We start from the raw sequence: 19685 nt of genomic DNA on the forward strand, positions 1-19685 counted from the left end.
GTGACCACGCTTTGCGAGACCACTCACTTCTGACGTCACAGCTTTTGGTTTCGTTTCCCTTTTCTTTGAAAATTTTCTATTTTGCTTCATTTTTCCTCTCTTTTTAAACCCTGTTTCCAAAGAAAAGAATTTTTTGTGAAAAAAAAAAAGAACTAGTCAAAATTAAAATTTTATGGCAATTTTTTTCGCGCGAAAGCCCTTTTATTGAAACCGCGATTCCTCATAGCCAGCTGTTTCTATGGAAACAGCAATCTGAGAAACAGCGAGAGGAAAAGAGTCCTACAATCTGCGGCTGTATGTTAAAAACTCTTGTTTATCAGTAATTTAACAACCTTTACCGAGAAATGTCTGCCGCTGAAGAAAGTGCTGAGAATCAAGGTGCAAATGATGGCAACAGTGAGGATCAAAAGCAACAAGAAATTTCTCCTCAAGGTGAAAATGTCGGCGATCCAACACAAACCTCCGATCAAAATGGCGGCGATATTGGTCAGGACTCTGCACAAGTTACAGAGGCTGATAAAGAAGGTGAAACTGATAAAGTAAAAGACGAGGAGAAAGAAGAGAAAAGCGAAGTTGCTGATGTTATTAATGATCCAGAGAAGCCAAATACTGCTGAGGAAAAAAGCGAAAACCCGACCGAGGAACAGCAAAGCCCAGCGGGTCAAGAGGAGGATAATAAAATGGATGAACCAGCTATGTCAGTCGTTATATCAGAACCAGATAAAAACGTTACAACACAAGAAGCGAATGCTCAAACAGAAGGAAGAGAATCGCCCGTTGGAAACGTGGAAAACGTTATTCCAGGGAAAGAAAATGACAAAGTAGTGGAATCACAGTCAGAGAGTGAATCGCCTTTGGTTGCTCCTCCGACATCTAAAGCTGAGAGGTCTATAGATAGTGAAACCCCGGCAAAAAATGCCCGAGATCAGCCTGAATCTGGAGGAATAGCTAAGGATGGCTTCACTGCAAATGGTAAATAGAGAATGGAACTTGAATTCCCCTTAATATTTTCCTGATCAAAGTTTGTAGGATGTAATTCCTTACTGTCAACTAAAAGGAGCAGGCTGCTATGCACAGTACTTATATTTCAGTCATTTTACACTTTACAGTGTATGTTCCTGCAAGTCATACTCCTTCTGCAATACTCACACCACAGTGTAGCGTATAAACTTGCATTTTAACAATCAGGTACTTTTCCTTTTCAGTTAAGTTCATCATTATGCCAGAAGGCCATGTACAGAGCATGACTTGTTCATTGAAACAGTCCTTCTCTGAGCTAAGAAACCATTTTGCATCAGAATTTAACCAGCCATCTCAAGTGATCCTGATGATATTTGACGGTAAGTTCATATGATATTGGGAATGCAAGAAATCCTGTCCGTAACGATGGTGGAGTTCAATATACTTGAAAATGAGACCCTGATCATTCAGAACTTGCATGAGGTATCAGGGTCGGCCATGTGGGGGAGGGGGGGAGGGGGGGGGTGGTGGTATACTAGTATACCTGAAAAGCATGTACCCAGTATACCTAAAATTTCCCCTCAAAATCATGCAAAATACCAAAATTTGGAATAACACAGTATACTTTATACCCCCCAAAAGGCCCAATTTTAGGTAAAAATACAGTATACCCAGTTTAAAATGCCCCTGTATACCGTATACCTAAAAACCCTGCTCAACCCTGAGGTATAAAATAAGATGTGTTACATGAGGTAAATGATTGTTATTGAGCGATTAATGGCCAGAGGATTGTGCTCAGAAGTCTAAATAATTATGGACAGTGTAGGAGACATTCATAGCTACATGTAGTGTATGTTCTCAGACTGATTTCTTCTATCTGTTGTCCATTGTCCATTCTAATAAAGGAAAAATGGTAGAAGACCACACAGTGTTATCAGACCTGGGTGTCCAATCTGGACAGACAGTGCAAGTAGAAATTCAGTCAGCAGATCCTGTGAACAGACCTCTACAGTACAGGCAGGCATCACCAGCTTATAAACTACCAGACAATGTCAAGGTCAAAGTGGAAGTTGGTAAATATCAAGATCTTTTATGTACGTTGTACCTTCCCAAATCATTTCAAACTAAAATGGGAAAAGACTACAATTCTGTAAAAAGGTGATGTTACACATTGCGATTTTATAACAAGGATTTTTAATGTACATGTATGCTATATGGGGGCGACTACTGTAATACATGAGATGCTTTTTAACGCAATGGTAAAAATTCCTACAACATTATTGCAGGGTCTTAAAGGAATGCAAAAAACAGTAACAAAACACGGTTCAGCATGTCATGTTACATGTTATTGATTTTGTGTTAAAAATCATTGTTAAAAATTGTCTAATGTACAGTGTAACAAAACCTTAAGTGATATAAAGATTTTACTCTTAGTAGTCTGGCTAATAATTTCAAGAAACCTCTGCACTATCCATGTGGTGATACTTGTTAAATCTACATCGAGATGTTCAGCAATTCTTTTCATGAACATACAGTATACCTCATTCAACTATCTGTTGTTAAAAAGCTTACAAGTCCTCTTCGTATGTTAGTGAAGTTCAGGTCTTGTCTTGACTGGTACTGAAATACATGTAGTATTGGCCTTTTACATGCCAATCCAAGAGTTAACTTTCTGTTAATATTTCAGGTGGCAAAGAAGTTGAAGTTGTTGTCCACATCATACAGGAGACTAGAAAAAAGCCATTTTTAGGTGGCTACAAACACAGACTGACAGGTGCAGAGTTTCATAATGCATCTGTACAAACACTACCCAAGATCCGTGTGCCATCATCTGTTGAGAAGTTTCACCGAGACACTCAGACATACAAGCTGCGAAACAGAGTCCAGCAGACAACAAATACAACTTCCACACAAATGGTAAAAATATTAAAAGTATTTATTTTTAACTGCTCAATTGTTACACTTGGAAACTTGTCAAGTATTCCTCCCAATGACAAAGTAATGAAGTCATTTATGGAGATAACTGTCTTTATAAGTACTTTATCTTAGATACTACACTGATATTCATGACTTTGCTTTTTTTTTATTCAGACCAAAGATGGCTGTTATGTGTCAAATGTCACAGATAAAATTCTGATTCCTGGTAAATATGTGACAGCTGAACAGCATCACAGAAAAATTTTGAAGAAGGTTAGTACATGTATGTTTAACTATTGACTTGGTAAACTGTGAAAATCAAGCTCATGCACTTACCAAGTTTAGTCATTTTCCTGATGTCCAAAAGTGTTAACTTTAAATTCAGAAACCATGATAGTGTCTTAGGTAGCAAAATGCCAGAGAAGGAATAATAAACTGAATGGTTACAATTGAGTAAAATTACATGCACATATGACAGTTTCAAATGACAAAGTTGAAAAGTTGGCCATTTTTTTGAGATGCACTGTCTTTAGCTCAGCTTCTTTGAACTATGAACTTGCTTATTGTCAGAGCTCAGTTTGTAATAAAAATGCCATGATTTCAATCAGTGCCTTGCATGTTACAAATAGCAATATTTTATTCAACCTTATCCTTTTAGAGGTGAAAAATAGGTGCATCTTGAGAAGAACAATATGGATTTGATTTTTTTAGGTGATCATCCTTCAAACTTACTGGAGAAGATGGCTGGCTAAGAGATATGTCCAGAGACTAAGAGAGGATCGCATACGGCGGCAAGAATGGGAAAGACAGGAGGAACTAAGAAAACAGAGAGAAAGAGCTGAGAGAATTAAGAAAGAATGGGAAAGAAGGATGAATCCGAAGACAAAGGAAGACTTTGATCTGCTCTATGCTCATTTGGAGAGTAAGTGAAATATAACATTGTCTGATTTTTCTGTAAAAGATGGTTGTTAGAAATTCATAATTGAAAAATGTTCTGTATCACCCAGTGTTCAATTTTCCCTCTACTATCGTATTCTAATCAGAGTGATGAAGTCATTCTAATCAAGTCTATTTCTTTGTTCAGAATGGCGTAATGAAGAGATGGCATTAATAGATGAGCTATATTCAGGCCCTGAGAGGAAAGCAGCTCTTGTGGGGTTATTAGAACAGGAAGCATACCTAATTGCGTCCATTGATAGGCACAAGCTGGCTGCAGATGATGAAAACAGGGAAAAAAGAGTCAAGAACTTCTTGAATAAGGTCTGCATAGGCTACATACATGCGTATCTTAAAACATTTTTTTTTTCCAAATATTATTTCTGCATGGCTTGTCGTATGTTATTAAAAAAGGTAATTTTAATAATCCAAAATCCTTAGAGTTTTACCTAAAAATGCCAAAATCCTAAACAAATCCTCCAGTCTCACTGCAACACCTGCAAGTATTTTTGTGCCACCATTCGCAGGCAGGATTCTTGGCACAATGTAGTGCCAGTGTCAAAACTGTTACTCTCATAACTGCTTATTGTTTGTTTCTTACAATACCAGCTTGGAGAATTTAATGTTTCATCAAGACAATAAATTTATGCGCTTTATCTTTTGATTTATTCTTCTACTATAAATATCAGACAGGATTAACTACTGACAGAATATTGATCAATCTAAAGTTTTAAATGTTCTCTCTCAAAAGGCTGCTGCTCCAAAACAGTGGAAAGCTTTTGACGGCAAGGTCACTGAAATGGACACACCGTACACAATCCGTGCCCAGGAGCTGCGGGACATTTACAGCACACTCAGCATGAAGTACCTAACGCAGGATGAGAGGCTGGACGTATTGTTGACACTAAAACACACAGTGAAAGAACATGACTGTAAACTGACACAAGAAATTATTGAACTGATCGATAGAGAAGCTGATTTGCTCATGAGAGGAGTCAAGGAATCCAATCTAGAAGGTAAAGATGTGAAATATTATTAGAGCTCGTTGAAAGAAGATCACGACAAGATTCCTTTTGCTTGGTAAAGGATCTCATCATTTACAAAGAAATTCAAAAATCATAACGCAATGCAAACTGCACAAGTGCGGCCTGAAAGGTTCCTCCTGGCTTGGACATCCATTTCACAATAACTGTAAACTTACCCTGTCACAATTGTTTTTCCAGGTTTACGCAAGAGAATTTTAACATTGTTCCTGCAATATTGCAAAACACCTCTTTTCAATCCTGAGGCGGCTCGTCTTATCAAGGTACAGTCTTAAACTTTTTTCTTCGTATGCCACCCTCAGTTTAGCCTCAAACACATGTAGTATCCGTAAACCACGAGTAACCCTTCTTTTAGCTACCGCCACTCAATGCTGCAAAACTAACGCTTTCGTTTGCTTTTGCTCGTGGCATGAAAAGCGTACCGCGTATTAACTCACTGATCTCCTTTCAATTTCCAGGTTCCCCAAGACCCGACAGTGTTACGTAAGAACATTTACTTCTGTCCAAGTTGTAATGCGTACCTGCCGTCAACGGAGTTTCAACTTTCGTCAAATTCAAGGTAAGCCAAAAGTGATCGCATAACCGGGAGAGCGTTGACCAACAGGGCGGGGGGGGGGGGGAGGGGTGGGAAGCGATCGGTAATAATTATTATAATCATGACAGGTGAACCACTCGGCGTCTTGCAGTAAGTTAGCGCCAGACAAGGTATCAAGTCACTAATTACACGAAGAAATAGTGTTCATATTTCCATTTGTTGGGATGGTTTGATTTTTTTTTTATTTCGCCATAGTGATTTTCCCGGTGGCGAGGTAACACTGTTAATGTTTGGTTTCGGAGTTTGTTTCGATTGTTTTCGGAATTATTCGGCAAACAGTCCATAATCTTCGGCTTTGAAGATCGATTGATCTGACCTGTATACATTTATCTCTTCGTTTTATAGGGTTGTCGGAAGGTGTAGAAAGTGCACGAAACTTGACAACGACGCAAGATTACGGCACGACTTCTCACAATACAGAGTCATGTTGAAAGATCTGAGACGTTCTGAAGAAACCTTTGAAGATGGTTCCAAAGTCGCCTATCTATTGCAGGTAAAAGCTAATGAGTAACCACGTTGAAGATTCTGTACAGGGATGTTTATAATTAATGGTTTTGCCCATAAGTCGATTTACATTACATACACCTAGCCAGAGTGAACATTTGATACTTCGCGCTTCAATTTTTCTGAGATTTGACTTAAAAAATTTCATAGATTCCTGTAGTGTCGTTAATGTTCGTTTATAATTTTAACCATGGTCCTATACTGTGCCGTTTCCTTCAGGAGCCTGATCTTCGTTATTTAGTGGAGAACATTTGGAACAGTCAGAGTGTGTTGAGCGCTCATGAGGACCTGTTTGACTTGGTGCTGGTTCGATGGAACAAGTACGAGGAGTGGTCCCCGTGGAATTGTATCTTGCTCACAAAAGAGGAAGCATCAGCACATGCAAAACTCGAGAACGTCACTGAGGTACTTGTTTGTTTTTGTTTCTTTAAGTGGCTGGTGTTTAATGGCTCGCCGTTTTCGTCTCCTGTCTCCAACTTGAAGACACAAAAGAACCACACACGCCTTGAAGCTTAAAGTTATGGGTAGGGTGGGGGTGGAGGTGGTGATGGGGGGTGCGTTTCAGTTTCGGATCTTTTGGCTCCAATTTGCCCTGCGACGTATTTGCGTTTTGTATTCCCCTCCTCAAAAAATTAACCGGCTGCCCGATTGATGCAGATGTTTGCCTTGTTCCAACTTTCTAACCTCGCGTTTTTTCAATTTCTCCACAGGCGTACGGACGAATGTTTATAGGCAAGATTCTTCACAAGCATGTCCTAGCAAGGAACTACTTTTCGCGGCTGCCTGGAATGGCCGAACATATGAAGAAAATATCTGGACAGAATCGAGGATTAGCTAACAACGGACCTAGAACCGCGTCTTTGAAAGCTTGATCTATGTGAACAATGTAAATGAACTTAGGTGCTTGATGTTGCACAACTTTCAAATTTTAGTTGTGAAAATATAATATTCAGTTAAAAAGATGATTTTTAGAGCAGCTGGATCGAAGTTATCCTTCTGAGCAGATTTTTTAACCATTGTATATAGATATGTATAATTTTCTTTGGAAACTGTAATGAAATTGTTCCATGCGTCATGTTGTAAATAAATTGATGATTAAGAAGTGTCCTTCCTTTAGTTTGTCCACTCTCCCAAGTTGTTTTTTGACCGTCACCTAACACTGTCTGTTTACAATATTATATCAGTGTATGTGCCTTTTTATCTCTGAGTTTCTTTAACCCGCTTTCTATGACTCATGATCTGTGATCCGCTACCTGTGACCACTGTCCTATTCCCCGATAGCCTCCCACGCAGTCGTTCTTAGGGGTGATCGTGTGGGGAGGAATGAAACACGATCACCCCTAAGAACGACTGCGTGGGAGGCTAATTCCCCGAGATCTGGGCCATATCTTCTGTCGGGCAGGAATAGGACGGTTACCCGTAAACGGCTTTTAAACCTACTCAAGGGCAGATTTGTCTTGAATGGTAAAAATTAATAAAGACGCGACTATATAGCCCTAAGCTTTCTAATCAGAAATTAGGGGAGTGTATTCGACCCAAGATAGGTAATTTTCACAGAATGGTAATGAGGTATCGTTTGCACTCACTCGATCACTCACTAACTTCATTCTAATATCAAACCCAGTTAGTGTATGCAACAGTAAACGTGCTGACAAAAATGTTGTTTCTGACGAATGAGCTTGCAAAGAAGGCTGAAACAACTATTTTGCCGGCACGGGATACACGGCCTGGGCCCCAGGCCAGTGCATTATGGGGGTTAGCCAGGGGTATATAAGGGGAGTTTAACACGTGATAGTCATCTAGGCCTCTGAACCAACCCTGTTCAGGGCTCCGTTAATTCTTTAGGGTTGTTTATTCTCCAACCTCATTCCCAGGGTCTCTCTTCCAGGGAACGAGGTTGATTATTTACAAAATAAATTTTCCTGAATGCGAAAGGGGATGAAAGGTTATTACACTTTATTGTGGTGGTAAAAATATCGCTCTACTAAGTCTAAGTGCACAAGCTGTCAATGACCCGTTCACGTAACTCCCATGAAAAAAGAAAACATTCAAAAAGGGAAATGAAGTGAGATTGTGACTTACTGATAGCAGATATGAGATACATGCAGTTTCGCAAACCATATGACGTGATTTTATAATAAACGTTTCGGCTCACTGGAAAAAACACAAGTTCAAGACGGCACGCTTTTGTTTCGCGTCACGTCATCTCGTGTCATTATCCATTTTTCATCTTTTTGAGGCGAGCACATTCTCGTCCCCAGAGGCCGCGATCCTTCTGGTCAGCAACAGGGATCGCGGCCTCTGAGAACGAGAATGGAGGCGAGCAGAAACACAACGTGCTCAGGTGCATCTTTCTCTGAAATTTCATCGGCAGTTAAAAAATGACGCTTGTCGCTGCCCGGTACGTATATAATATACGTGCTGACAGGAAAGTAATTTAAAACGCAATTCAGCGCATCGCAGACAGTAAAAACATATTCAAAGGTTATACTATATTTTTGTGGTGAAAAAAAGAATTTGCGATATGAAGCCAGAAAGCGCAAAGCATCAGTGACCCATTGACGCAACTCCCATGAACAAAAAAAACATTCAAAGGCAAATGAAGTGAGACTGCCCGGTGAGACTGTTACATCATTGAACGCTTATTTGGAAAAAAAAAAGAGGCGAAGGACGGCACTTCATCGAATTACCATGAGGTTAGGTTAGGCCTTTCTCGATTATGCTAGTAAAACTGGCATTTAATGCTACTAGAAATTCTCGAATAAAGCCAAAAAAATGCTAAAAAAATGCTTGATTTCCTTAAAAATGCCACTTGATTTCCAAAAAATGCTTTATTTTATTTCAAACAAAACGTACAAACTTTCACATTATATGCTCATATCAACAACAGGTGATACTTAATAATTGTTTGTTTATAAAAAAAAAATTAAAAAAAATATTTATTTTTTTAAAAGAAATAAAAAATAAAAAACTGAAAAACACACACAAGTAACACAACTACACAAGTAATACAACGCACAAACAGTCGAAACAGACAGAAAACAATCAAATTATGTAATCAAAATTGTGAAACTTTAGGATTATTTATCCTTCTGGGTACTGAGTGCTGAAAATCTGAATCACAGTCATGAAAAGTGACAGAAAATGCTAGCAATTCTTTTTTGAAGAAAAAACGAAAAAATGCTCGTTTTTCCAAAAAAATGCCGAAAAAAATGCTAGCATAATCGAGAAAGGCCTACATGAGGCTGCTCGAAGGGCCTTTGATTTTTTTTGCCACTGATGATGAAGGCAGCTTACCATGGCCTCTTTGTCGGACTCGTTATGAAGTTGAAATGGCCCAATCCACACCCTCCCTTCCCTTTCAACCCCCGTCCCCACCGCCACTGAAGCGATTTGGAATCGACATTGTTCAGCGGTTTCCCGTTTGAGAGCTGTATTGTTTTAATTTTATCTTTTATTTTCCTTCGCTCGAAAGAGCCCTAACTATACAGCTCGTTAGGGATCTAAATATGAGCTTCAATGGCCTTAAGCGGATGCTAAACATTAACCCAGCCAATGCGCTTGCTTACTTCACCAATGTGAACTCGGACAGACGGCTGGGCTTTCGAGTATATGATGACATGTTGGACGAAAAGTACACGTATCGAAGGCCGGAGTTTCTTCAGCTGAACGAGGAGTCTGAGCAAGCAGCCTCGGACCACGAATCAAGGCCGATTATTATTCCACACAGGGAACTGCCCTTTAACGCAGGATATGCCGAGTAAGTCTGCCCATTATCTTATGTAGATGACCGCAGCTTTTAATAGTTGCATATCTAAGATAGTAGTCGCTCAAGCACGTACAAACTGCGTTAACTTCCTGCTGAAATGAACTAGGAAGGGAAGTTTTTTTAGTTTGTTTTCCACTCCCCGTAAAAAAAAAAATCCTTGATTTAAGGTCGGTAAATATTTTAACTTTTTTCACTGATAAATGAGTAGGTCCCGACCCAAAATAAAACAATGATCTCGATCGCTAAAATAGTTTTCGTCGATAATAGTGGGTAAGCTGAATAATAAATGAGTAAGGCTTTCCACAAGACCACTTGTACTGAATGGCGGTTTATTCCAAATAACCGCGACTTGAGCGATTTATCTTACAGTGAATTCATTTGAAGATTCTTGTCAACATTTATTTTTGGATCCATTCTTTAGATGTCATGGAAAAAATAATATTGAGTTTTGTTTTGACTTCCGTGATCCCAACGGGACGTTTTCAAATACTGTCTGAATTTTAATAAGGGAATTCTGGCGCCTGCCACTATATTTTCTCTGGTAATTTACTGCTGACTCATTTTGCATTGATAATTATCTCTTCATATTGAAAAGCATTTATATGTGCAGATACTTGACTTTTTTGATGGTCCTTGCATTTGTACAGGAAGCACAGAAGTGCATTTTTGCACAACCTGTTTGTGTGACTGTTTTCATTTAACCTGCACTCTAGCTATTAGCATTAGCCTAATCTGATCAACACCCTCAGAGCGTAATCCAGTTTCCAGAAGATTTTTGAGGTTTATAATATAATCTTATGGAGACTTGTCAGGTTTCCTTGGATGGGAGCCTGACAGTTTGCCATGGTAGCTTTTTGCTCTCCTGGATCGGGAGTACGCTTGATTTCCAGCCGATTTGTGAGGTTGTGTTAACATTCCTTGGAGGATGACAACCAGACTCCCAAAATGGCTGGAAATTGAGCCTTAATGGAGAGAGGCTCTATGAAAGTAAACTACCTTACGTAAGAACACAAAAGTTCAACCCCAACCACCACTCGACCCAGACTGATTCATCAAGAGTTTGAAGTTTTTTGTATTTATTTATGAACATTTCATGATTTGTCAGAGCTATCAATGCTGGAAAAACACCACACAAGAATGAAGACCAATCTGTGACAGGAATGTTCTGCTTAAATGTTAGCAAATCAACCAGTGAAGCAGAAAGTGAAGGAAGTCCTACACATGTTACGCAGGTACATGTTGAATTAACATTCACAACTTTTAAAAAATTTAATGTCAGAAAGGGTGGTTCACGGACTTTAGTTCTAGATAATAGATCCAGTAAACAGACCGCCCTTGTAGTCCAAACCAGGGACCACCCTTGTCGACCCAATCCATATCCCACCCTTTAATTCCCACCATGGACAGGCCTTATGGATCCATTCCAGGGACAAGCCTTGTAGACCCAATCCATCTACCACCCTTGTGACATCGACCCAATCCTTGGAACACCAACCTACATGTTAACCAAAATTGGACCATTCTTGAGTACCCAAATGTACAATCTTGTAAACTCAGTTGATGGAGCAAACCCATAGATCATCCTTGTGAACCCAGTCCATGGACCACCCTTGTGGATGTACCATTCTAACTTGTGAATCAAGTCCATTAACCACCCTTGTAGAGCCAATCTGTTGTCCACTCATTTGTTGACCACAGACCATGCTATCGGTCTTAAATCCCAGGGGGGTACTTTTTTTGTTCCCTTTTGTGCCCCCCCCCCCCCCTGATCTCAAGTGATGGGGACGATCAAAGGATTTTTTTGGGTTTGAAATTTTTGATTCCGGGATTTTTTGGGTAGGAAAACATGGCAAGTATTTTTTGGATTTAAGTATGGATGTTTTGGGGTGTTAAGAACAATCCAAAGATTCTTGGTAGTGCCTTGGATGCATAGTTATGCGAATAAAGTACATACAAATTTGTTTTGCTGTTGATTTTTGAGGGGTCAATTTGTGAGCTAGGGATTTTTTTGGGTTATGTTAGAAGCCCTAGGGAATTTTTTTGGGTATTGTTTTTTGCCCCCATTCGATCATCCCCATCACTTGAAATCCGAGTACTTTTCCTGTGGCTTAAATTAAATCAGTTCCATGGGCCAACCTTGTGAAGATAACCCAAATCCCTAGGCCAACCTTGTTAAGTTACCCCAATCCATAGGTCACCCTTGACTTGTATACTAGTCAGCCCCATCTATGGGCCACTCCTGTAAGCCCAGTTCCCTTGAAGAGCTAATCCGTGGACCATGCCACACTTGAGTAGACCCCCATGATTAATTGTGGCATGAAATTCATTAAGAGGATCTGTGGACTGAAGCCATGAGGGTGGTCCACAGATTGGGTAGTCAAGTGTCTGAAGGAGGATTTCCTCTTGCTCCAGTGGTTACAGCTGTTTTAGGGGCTTATAAGAAAGTGTGATTTTGCCTATATTTAACGTATGCGACATGATTACATCATGACTACAACACGAATCGTGTCATGTAAATAACCCTACCACATCCTTACAACAGACACCTGCTCATGTGAATGGTCCCAAGTCATGTCGTAGGCCTGTCATAAGCTTGTCGCATATGGGAAAGTCATACTATGTAAATCAAAGAGGATGTTGTTAAATCAGTTGTTGAGGATGAAAATCAGTTTCTACTTTGTACTCTTGCGAGCATCAACTGACCTTCATATGACTATTTACAGACCAAGATCCCCTATGCATATTTTGGGATATTTGATGGTCACGCTGGATGTGGGGCAGCTCTGATGGCTGTCAATCAACTTCACATTCATATCATGGAGAAACTGCAGGGCGTAAAAGAGCTGTTAGCTTATGAGAGTGACGAAAAGCTTGCAATGGCAGGAGAGTTGGCAGAAGCTGTTGTCTCATCAATCACAATTGATAGTCTAGTCACTGGAGTCTTGGAAGAAGCTTTTTTTGAAATGGTGAGTCTGTGTGCTTAGATCGTTTGCTATGTTTAAAGTAAACTTACCTAATGTGGAAATAAGTGCCTCCTCAAGAGGCTTCATTTCGTGAACAAAGTGTGTTGGTGTGGGCATAATTTGCCAAGAAAGGACTTGGGACCTCTCTTGTTACAATAACTGCTCCATGGGAATGTCACGGGTAGGAGGGGGGAAGCGCACTGTCATAAAATTTGAATAGGCGTGTGCCGCATAGGTTCTTAAACCCTGACCCTATGTAAGGATAAAAAAGCAAAAATTGATACCCTTTTTCAGGCCCAAAACTGAAAAATGACACCCTATTGAAGGAGAGGAGAAGCGTTCTGTGACAATTCAGATAACGATTAACAGTGCACGGCAAAACACAATTTTTTCTGTTTAGCTGGGCGTTTATTTTAGCTGATAGAATTAAGATACCCAATCTAACGATCATACCAGGAACACAATGTGAAAAGAAGCAACAGGGATACCCTATTTAAGGACTGCAAACCACAAAAACCATGTCCTATCCTGTGGCACATACCTATATAGCCCATATATGGGAGTACCTCCTGTGGGGGAATCCCCAGTTATATGTATGTCATGTCATAGAAATGTTGAATTGACTGAATTACATTATTCCTCTGCCAGGATGAACAGATCAGAAGAGAAAAAGTCACATACAGGATTGATGGAGGCTGTGCAGCTTTAGTGGCTCTGTTTCTTGGAAAGAGATTATATGTGGCTAATGCAGGAGACTGCAGGTAACACAAGTTACTCTGACTTACATTAGACAGTTGATGGTTTCTGCAAATTCTTTGGAAAACACTTGGTAACAGGCACTTTCCAGTGCCTGTTACCAGAAGCAACAAGAGCTGTACCACGTTTTCACATCAGCTTGTTGTCATGCCAACAGCTACAGCATCAGTCCATCTCTGTTTGAAGATCTTATCATTTGCTACATTTCCCCAGCTATGCATATGGCGTGATGGCAGAATGACTGTAGCTGTTTATTTTGTAAAAAAAAAACATGTAAACAAAAACAAAACATGGACTGAATAACGTTGGGCATGATAGCAATACGTTTCAAGCCCAGATGATGCTATCATGCAACAACCAAGCCAATAATTTTTCATTACATATTAAATGATTGTGTAAAACGCATTTTTCAGCTTTAGGCTCTTGCCACCATTTGCAGTATTTTGTAATCCTTGTTACGTTTAGCTGTGATAAGACTCTTTACTGTTCATCATCAGAGAGGTCAACTCTGATATGCCTATCTATATATAAACAGAACAAATGTCGGAAAAAAAAAATCAAATGCCCCGAGCGGGATTCGAACCCATAACACCCCAATCTCATGGAAGGTGCTCTAACCACTGAGCTACTCCGAGGCAACCACAGTGGAGGGAGTCGAATATTTGCTACAAAGGAAACATTGATTCAGCCTAGACATTTGCTACCTTGCAGTGTCTCTCAGAGCTGGAAAGCAGTTTGATTTGGTTTCTTGAAACCAATCAAATTTGGGATAGCTTGGAAATCGTTAATACTCACATCCACTCAAGAGGTGATCGTACCTAGTGATGTAAGTGTTTGTTAACAGAGATTCAGTTGGATTTAAGTTGTACTTTTGATTGTTGTTTTTTAGAGCAATTGTTGCACATAAAGGAAAAGTTATTCCTTTGTCAAGAGACTTCACTCCTGAGACAGAACGACAAAGAGTTCAACTGATTGTAAGAATGGATTATTGTTGTACAGTATCAGTTAATTTTTATTTAGTGTCAAGCGATTTCTTTCACGAAATGCCAAGGTTATTAAAAGGTACCTTCAAAATTTACTTTGTTTAGACAATTCCCTGTTGTCCTTGTCTTAGTTAAAATAAAAGTAAAGATTGGTTTTTCTAACCACTTGACCACTTCGCCTCAACATGACAATAATCTTTTTGCCAATAAACGCTTTTTTCTCGGTAGGCTTATCAGAGGCCCCAGCTTCTTGGAAGTGACTTTGGTCGGCTTGAGTTTCAACAAAGAGCAAGAAAAAAGCATATTGGTCAAAAGCTTCTGTACAGAGACAGACACATGACTGGGTGGTGCGTTTTTTTAATGTAAAATTGATTGATATTCCAGTTTATATATTCTTTTACTGAAGCGGTACACTGGTATAAGCCCAGCAAGTTTGTTATCAGTCTTAAGATAGTGATATTACAGGAGCGAAAAGCGAAAATCCGGCCCTTACTGACAATCGACCACGATCCTTGATCCAACACAGCCAGTTTTTCACTACCTGGTACATGAGATGGGTTTATAACAAAGTTTGTTTTATATGGGTTAGTTTCGTTCTATATAGTAAGCAAGAACTGTTTCCATTTCCATTGCTTTAACTAACACCGTTACGATAATTTGAACAGGGCTCTAAAGACAGTGACTGAAGAAGATTCAAGAAAATTTCCCATGATAAATGGAGAAGGAAAGAAGGTAATGACTTTGAAACCACCTCATATTAGATGAGAATTGTGCGCGTTAGAACTCGCGAACACAGTCAGCGAACGTTTACAATATTAGACAGTTTCCCACGATGAGATTCCTCCCAGAAAAGAACGACTTACTACTCTTTCTGTAGGACTCGCTATTTACTGAGAACTGTATACGTGCTGTAAGACAAGTTTTAAGTGCTTTTTGTTTATGTTTATTTAGGCCCGCCTGCTGGACACCATAGGGACGACCCGTGGCTTTGGCGATCACGATCTGAAAGTTGCTTTCTGTAGTCTTCCTATTAAACCTTTTCTCACCCCACAACCTGAGGTACGTTTAATGTAAAACGGTACACAGTATATACCTTAACCCTGACCCAATGGTACACAGTATACATCTTTAATTTATGGGCAATTGAAATAACAGCAGCATCCTATCAGCCTGAATAACAACAATAAGAGCTCATTTTTTACAAAGAAAAAATTGATGATGCAGGGTTTTCAAAACAAACGGGCAACCGCCGGAGTTCCGCCGGCTACTTGATTAGATGTCACCGGTTACTCAGCTTGTGACAAACAAGCTTGGCATTGTCACAGCCACCTACTCTTCAAGTTGCTGACTCTTACTTCAAAACATTTTAAAACACCTGATGATGGAAGAAGGTAACAGTTAATAACAGTACCGGACATCAGTAGGGGCTATTGTAGGTCTGTCTAGTGCGATGACTTGTTTTTATTGGAAGATATGACGATCATTGTGGTTGTCCTGTTGATACACCCGCTTTTTAACAAATTAAGGTACTTTTTTTTCAGGTGCGAAAGTTTGACTTGTCAAGCAGTAAGCTGACAGAAGATGATGTCGTGATAATGGCTTCTGATGGACTCTGGGAAAGATTATCGAGTGAAAAGGTAATCAAATCATGAACTGTTGTATAAATGAATTAATTGGAGAGGGAAGCAACGTACTAACAGGAGGTTAATTTGTGTGGTTCTCCTTTGTAAACGCATCCAATTGAAATTGAGTAGTGCTTGTCATTCAGAAGGGATAGACACGTTATATTTATCACTGTAGTCCCCACTCCTCCCTCTCTTCACTTTATTCCCAATCAACTCCCCCCACCCCCCCCCCCCCCCCCCCCCCTGTGTGAGTTTATAACCAGAGCTTTTCATGACACTTTGTTTTCTCTTTTTAGGCTGCTGCATTAGTTATGGAAACGTTTTCCAAAGTTCCTAAAGACGACAAAAGAAGGTATTTATTGCTGGAATGTAAAGAAATGTAGAAGATCAATTGGGTTCTTGTTTAACTATTAGCTGACTTATTATTGGTCTCGTAGTTAATGAAGAATTGTGAGAATTTAGGCGCTTCCTGTAAATTGTTGAAACAGGGGCCTGGTCCCAAATTAACATCAATAGCAACAACGCAGCAACTTCAACAGTGTTATGTCTTGTTGACGTTACTCAGGTTCGGTAGTAATCTGGAAGGTTAATTAAATTGACTTTATGAGTTTTTCCATAAAGTCCATGTCAAAATTCCTTTTTCCCTAGGTACGTCATGGCAGCCCAGGCCCTTGTTGGGGACGCTCGAGGCACTCTGACCGAGAAAGGCTGGAGGCGGGCTAATGGCGAGTTGGCCTCGTACGATGACATCTCGGCGTTTGTAATTCCCATTAGTGAATGCAGCAGTGAAATGGCTAAATTTACTGTAGAGTACGACACCCCAACGTTAAAACCAACACATTCCATTGACAACGAGGAGGATTGAGGTGTTAAAAATGAACTTTTAGGTGGATTTCCATTGGAAATAATGTGACTTTATTGGTTAAAAGTCGGAGTTTGTTGAGGACTACCATCTTGCTCATGTCTGCGGTAGACTGGAAGTTAGTTTCTCAGCTACTGTGTGACTCCAGTGTTTCCCATGATGCCTTTCTTCCATGCGATAAGAGATAACTATACGTAAAATAATTGCAATTTAGCGCTTAACACATTCGTAATAGACTACTATAGAATTTCGTTTTATTCAGGGGGGACAAGAAGTATTCTTGGCAAATAATGTAGAAACGTTCTAGAGGTTTTCTTCCCTGACCCGCAATACTGTTTAGAAATCGCGGGTGTTAAACGTTTTTCTGCGCGGCAAGTTGATTAAACGGGAAAGAATTGAAATTAGAGAAAATTGAGTTGAATTATTTATCCGAAAATGGGACCTGCTACCTAGCAAACGTCGCAGACCAATTTCTGAAATTCTTGGCTCAATTCTGGTTAGGATTTGTGCCAATCTCCTTCTTGTCCCCGCAATATTCGCGGGAAATAATTGCATTGCTAATATATTTTGTAGGTTCAAATGTTGAGTAATTTATTAATTGGAATAAAGTAGAACCACCGTCGATTTATCCTAGTCCAAGACTATTCTACTAGAAAAAAATCCACCATTACAACTTAATGTAAATTTGAAAAAAGTTCCTTAGAGCCATCCAAAGTACAGCTAATTTGTACAATCAAGAATATGTTAAATGTCAAGTATATTTGCAGGAGGAGGTTCATGTAAAACATGGGAATTCAAGTGGGAACTTTCAAAAGTTCATATTCGTTCAGGGATTTTCCTCATCTATTTCAGTTTTGTGGTAGTTACTTTTGTAGCGAGTCGAGTTTCCTTATGTCAAATACTGGTAAACAATTGAAATCTGGGCGCAAGCGTTTCTGGAATGATTTGGTTAGATGCAAGAGAATTCAAAATGGAGACAACACCTGAAAACAAGCCATCAGTGTACTATCGCAAAATCAAAACCTTTTGTCGACTGCAAGGCTCGTAATTGGTTATGGGCTTGTATTTTAGAAATCCTCGTCGGTCTCAGAGACGCCGGTTCGTCTTTGTTGCCTCCCAAACAATCCCAGAAATCCAAGCGCTAAAAAAAACAAAGTCCCTAGTTTTGGTGTTGAATCTATAAGATTTTGTCGGCAAGGATGCTATTTTGACATGATTGTACAAAAGCTTAATATGATCCGTCAAGATATTTTAAAAATCACTTGAAATACCTGCAAAAACACACTCCACGTGAGGAGAGTAAAAAATCGACAATAATTAATTCAGCCAGTTGAAACAATTTTTTAAAAAAGCCTAACTATTCGTAAAATCATATACTTCTCTTATCGCTCGTTCTTTAGACAAATGTGTCTGGCAAAGTAAGTGATGGGAAAATATAGTCTTTCCTAGTCTCCTTCGCGGCCGTTTTTTGGGATGTCAAACGGCTGCGGAGACTATGTCTTTCCATGACTGATTCAAAATTTGTTATAAATTGTAATTTAGGGGTAACATAATTTCTTTACATAACCACACAATTAAAATACTTCTATCCTTTATTTTCAGCAACATCGTATATTTGATTTGTGGTAAATCTTACACTAAATTAGCTACGAACTCGAACACTAACTTACCCTGGGTACCAAAAGTATTTTTATCGCGTAGCGGGATGGTTCTAGAAAAACTTCTGGCACCCAGGGAGACATCATTGCGTAATATCATATCATGGCGTACTTATTAATCATTGTTTCCTGTACGGTGAAATAAAAACTTTTCAACCTCGTAGCTATTAAGTTTTTCCGTCACTGTAATCAAATTGACCCTAATGTTTCAACGACAACCCGCTTTTTGAAATCAGGTAGACTGTTCACAGTCCCCTATTTTTCCGTGAAGTCGTAGAAATGGATCGTTCAGTCCAACGGGCTGCCATCTTGGTTTACGAACGCGAGCAAAAAATGGGGAGAGTGCAAAAAACCCCGTGGGTGGGTGGGGGGGGGGGGAGTGTGGCGGGGGCGGAAAAAATAGGGAGACTGTAACAGCTTCACTCCATCTCGTGTTCAAGGGGTGTGTCCGATTTTGTCATCTACACTAATTGAATCAATTAACAACCTCGTCCCCAGGTGAAAAAACCTGTCAAATCAAGGAAATGTGATCTTAGGTGCGTGTTATTGTACAGTTGTGAAATAATAAAGTACAATTTATTTCAAAACATTTTCAAGCGAACGCGACGAAAACAAGTACTTTTAGTAAGAAAGTTATGAAGCTGTTACAGTCCCCCTATTTTTTCCGCTCTCCTACCCCCACGCTATGAGCATCCAGCCCAGCCACCCACGGGTTGCACTCTCCCCAGTTTTTGTTCGCGTTTGTAAACCAAGATGGCGGCTCGTGGACGAACGATCGATCTCTACGACTTCACGGAAAAATAGGGGACTGTGAACAGTCTAGAAATCAGGAGTATCCCCCCCTGGGATTTAAGACCAATAGCATGGTCTGTGGTCAACAAATGAGTGGACAACAGATTGGCTCTACAAGGGTGGTTAATGGACTGATCAAAGTAGAATGGTACATCCACAAGGGTGGTCATGGACTGGGTCCACAAGGGTGATCTAGGGTTTGCTCCACAATGGGTTTGCAAGATGTAATTGGTACAAGAATGCTCCAATTTTACATGTAGATTGTGTTCCAAGGATTGGCCCCACAAGGGTTCCATGGATTGGGTCAAAGGGTGTAGAGAAG

At 39.8% G+C, this 19685-nt stretch overlaps 2 protein-coding genes across 2 annotated transcripts; both read left to right on the forward strand.

The window, feature by feature from the left end:
* The first annotated feature begins 239 nt into the window (after positions 1–239).
* LOC144653738 (IQ motif and ubiquitin-like domain-containing protein) lies at positions 240–7058 on the forward strand. Its single transcript, XM_078513819.1, has 13 exons — positions 240–972; positions 1206–1340; positions 1866–2033; positions 2648–2877; positions 3052–3150; positions 3589–3799; positions 3962–4137; positions 4565–4829; positions 5037–5119; positions 5315–5415; positions 5797–5944; positions 6175–6360; positions 6666–7058. Exons 1-13 carry the CDS (start codon positions 345–347, stop codon positions 6825–6827), a joined length of 2592 nt encoding a protein of 863 aa, XP_078369945.1. The 5' UTR covers positions 240–344; the 3' UTR covers positions 6828–7058.
* A 2354-nt stretch (positions 7059–9412) lies between these two features.
* On the forward strand, positions 9413–18734 carry LOC144653755 (protein phosphatase 1J-like). The gene is made up of 11 exons (XM_078513850.1): positions 9413–9715; positions 10830–10956; positions 12448–12690; positions 13336–13448; positions 14333–14417; positions 14655–14773; positions 15092–15158; positions 15378–15485; positions 15968–16063; positions 16348–16403; positions 16700–18734. Exons 1-11 carry the CDS (start codon positions 9465–9467, stop codon positions 16914–16916), a joined length of 1482 nt encoding a protein of 493 aa, XP_078369976.1. The 5' UTR covers positions 9413–9464; the 3' UTR covers positions 16917–18734.
* The last annotated feature ends 951 nt before the right edge of the window (positions 18735–19685 follow it).

This window comes from Oculina patagonica, chromosome 5, assembly GCF_052425735.1.
Source record: "Oculina patagonica isolate OP01 chromosome 5, crgOcupat, whole genome shotgun sequence".
NCBI lineage: Eukaryota > Metazoa > Cnidaria > Anthozoa > Scleractinia > Oculinidae > Oculina > Oculina patagonica.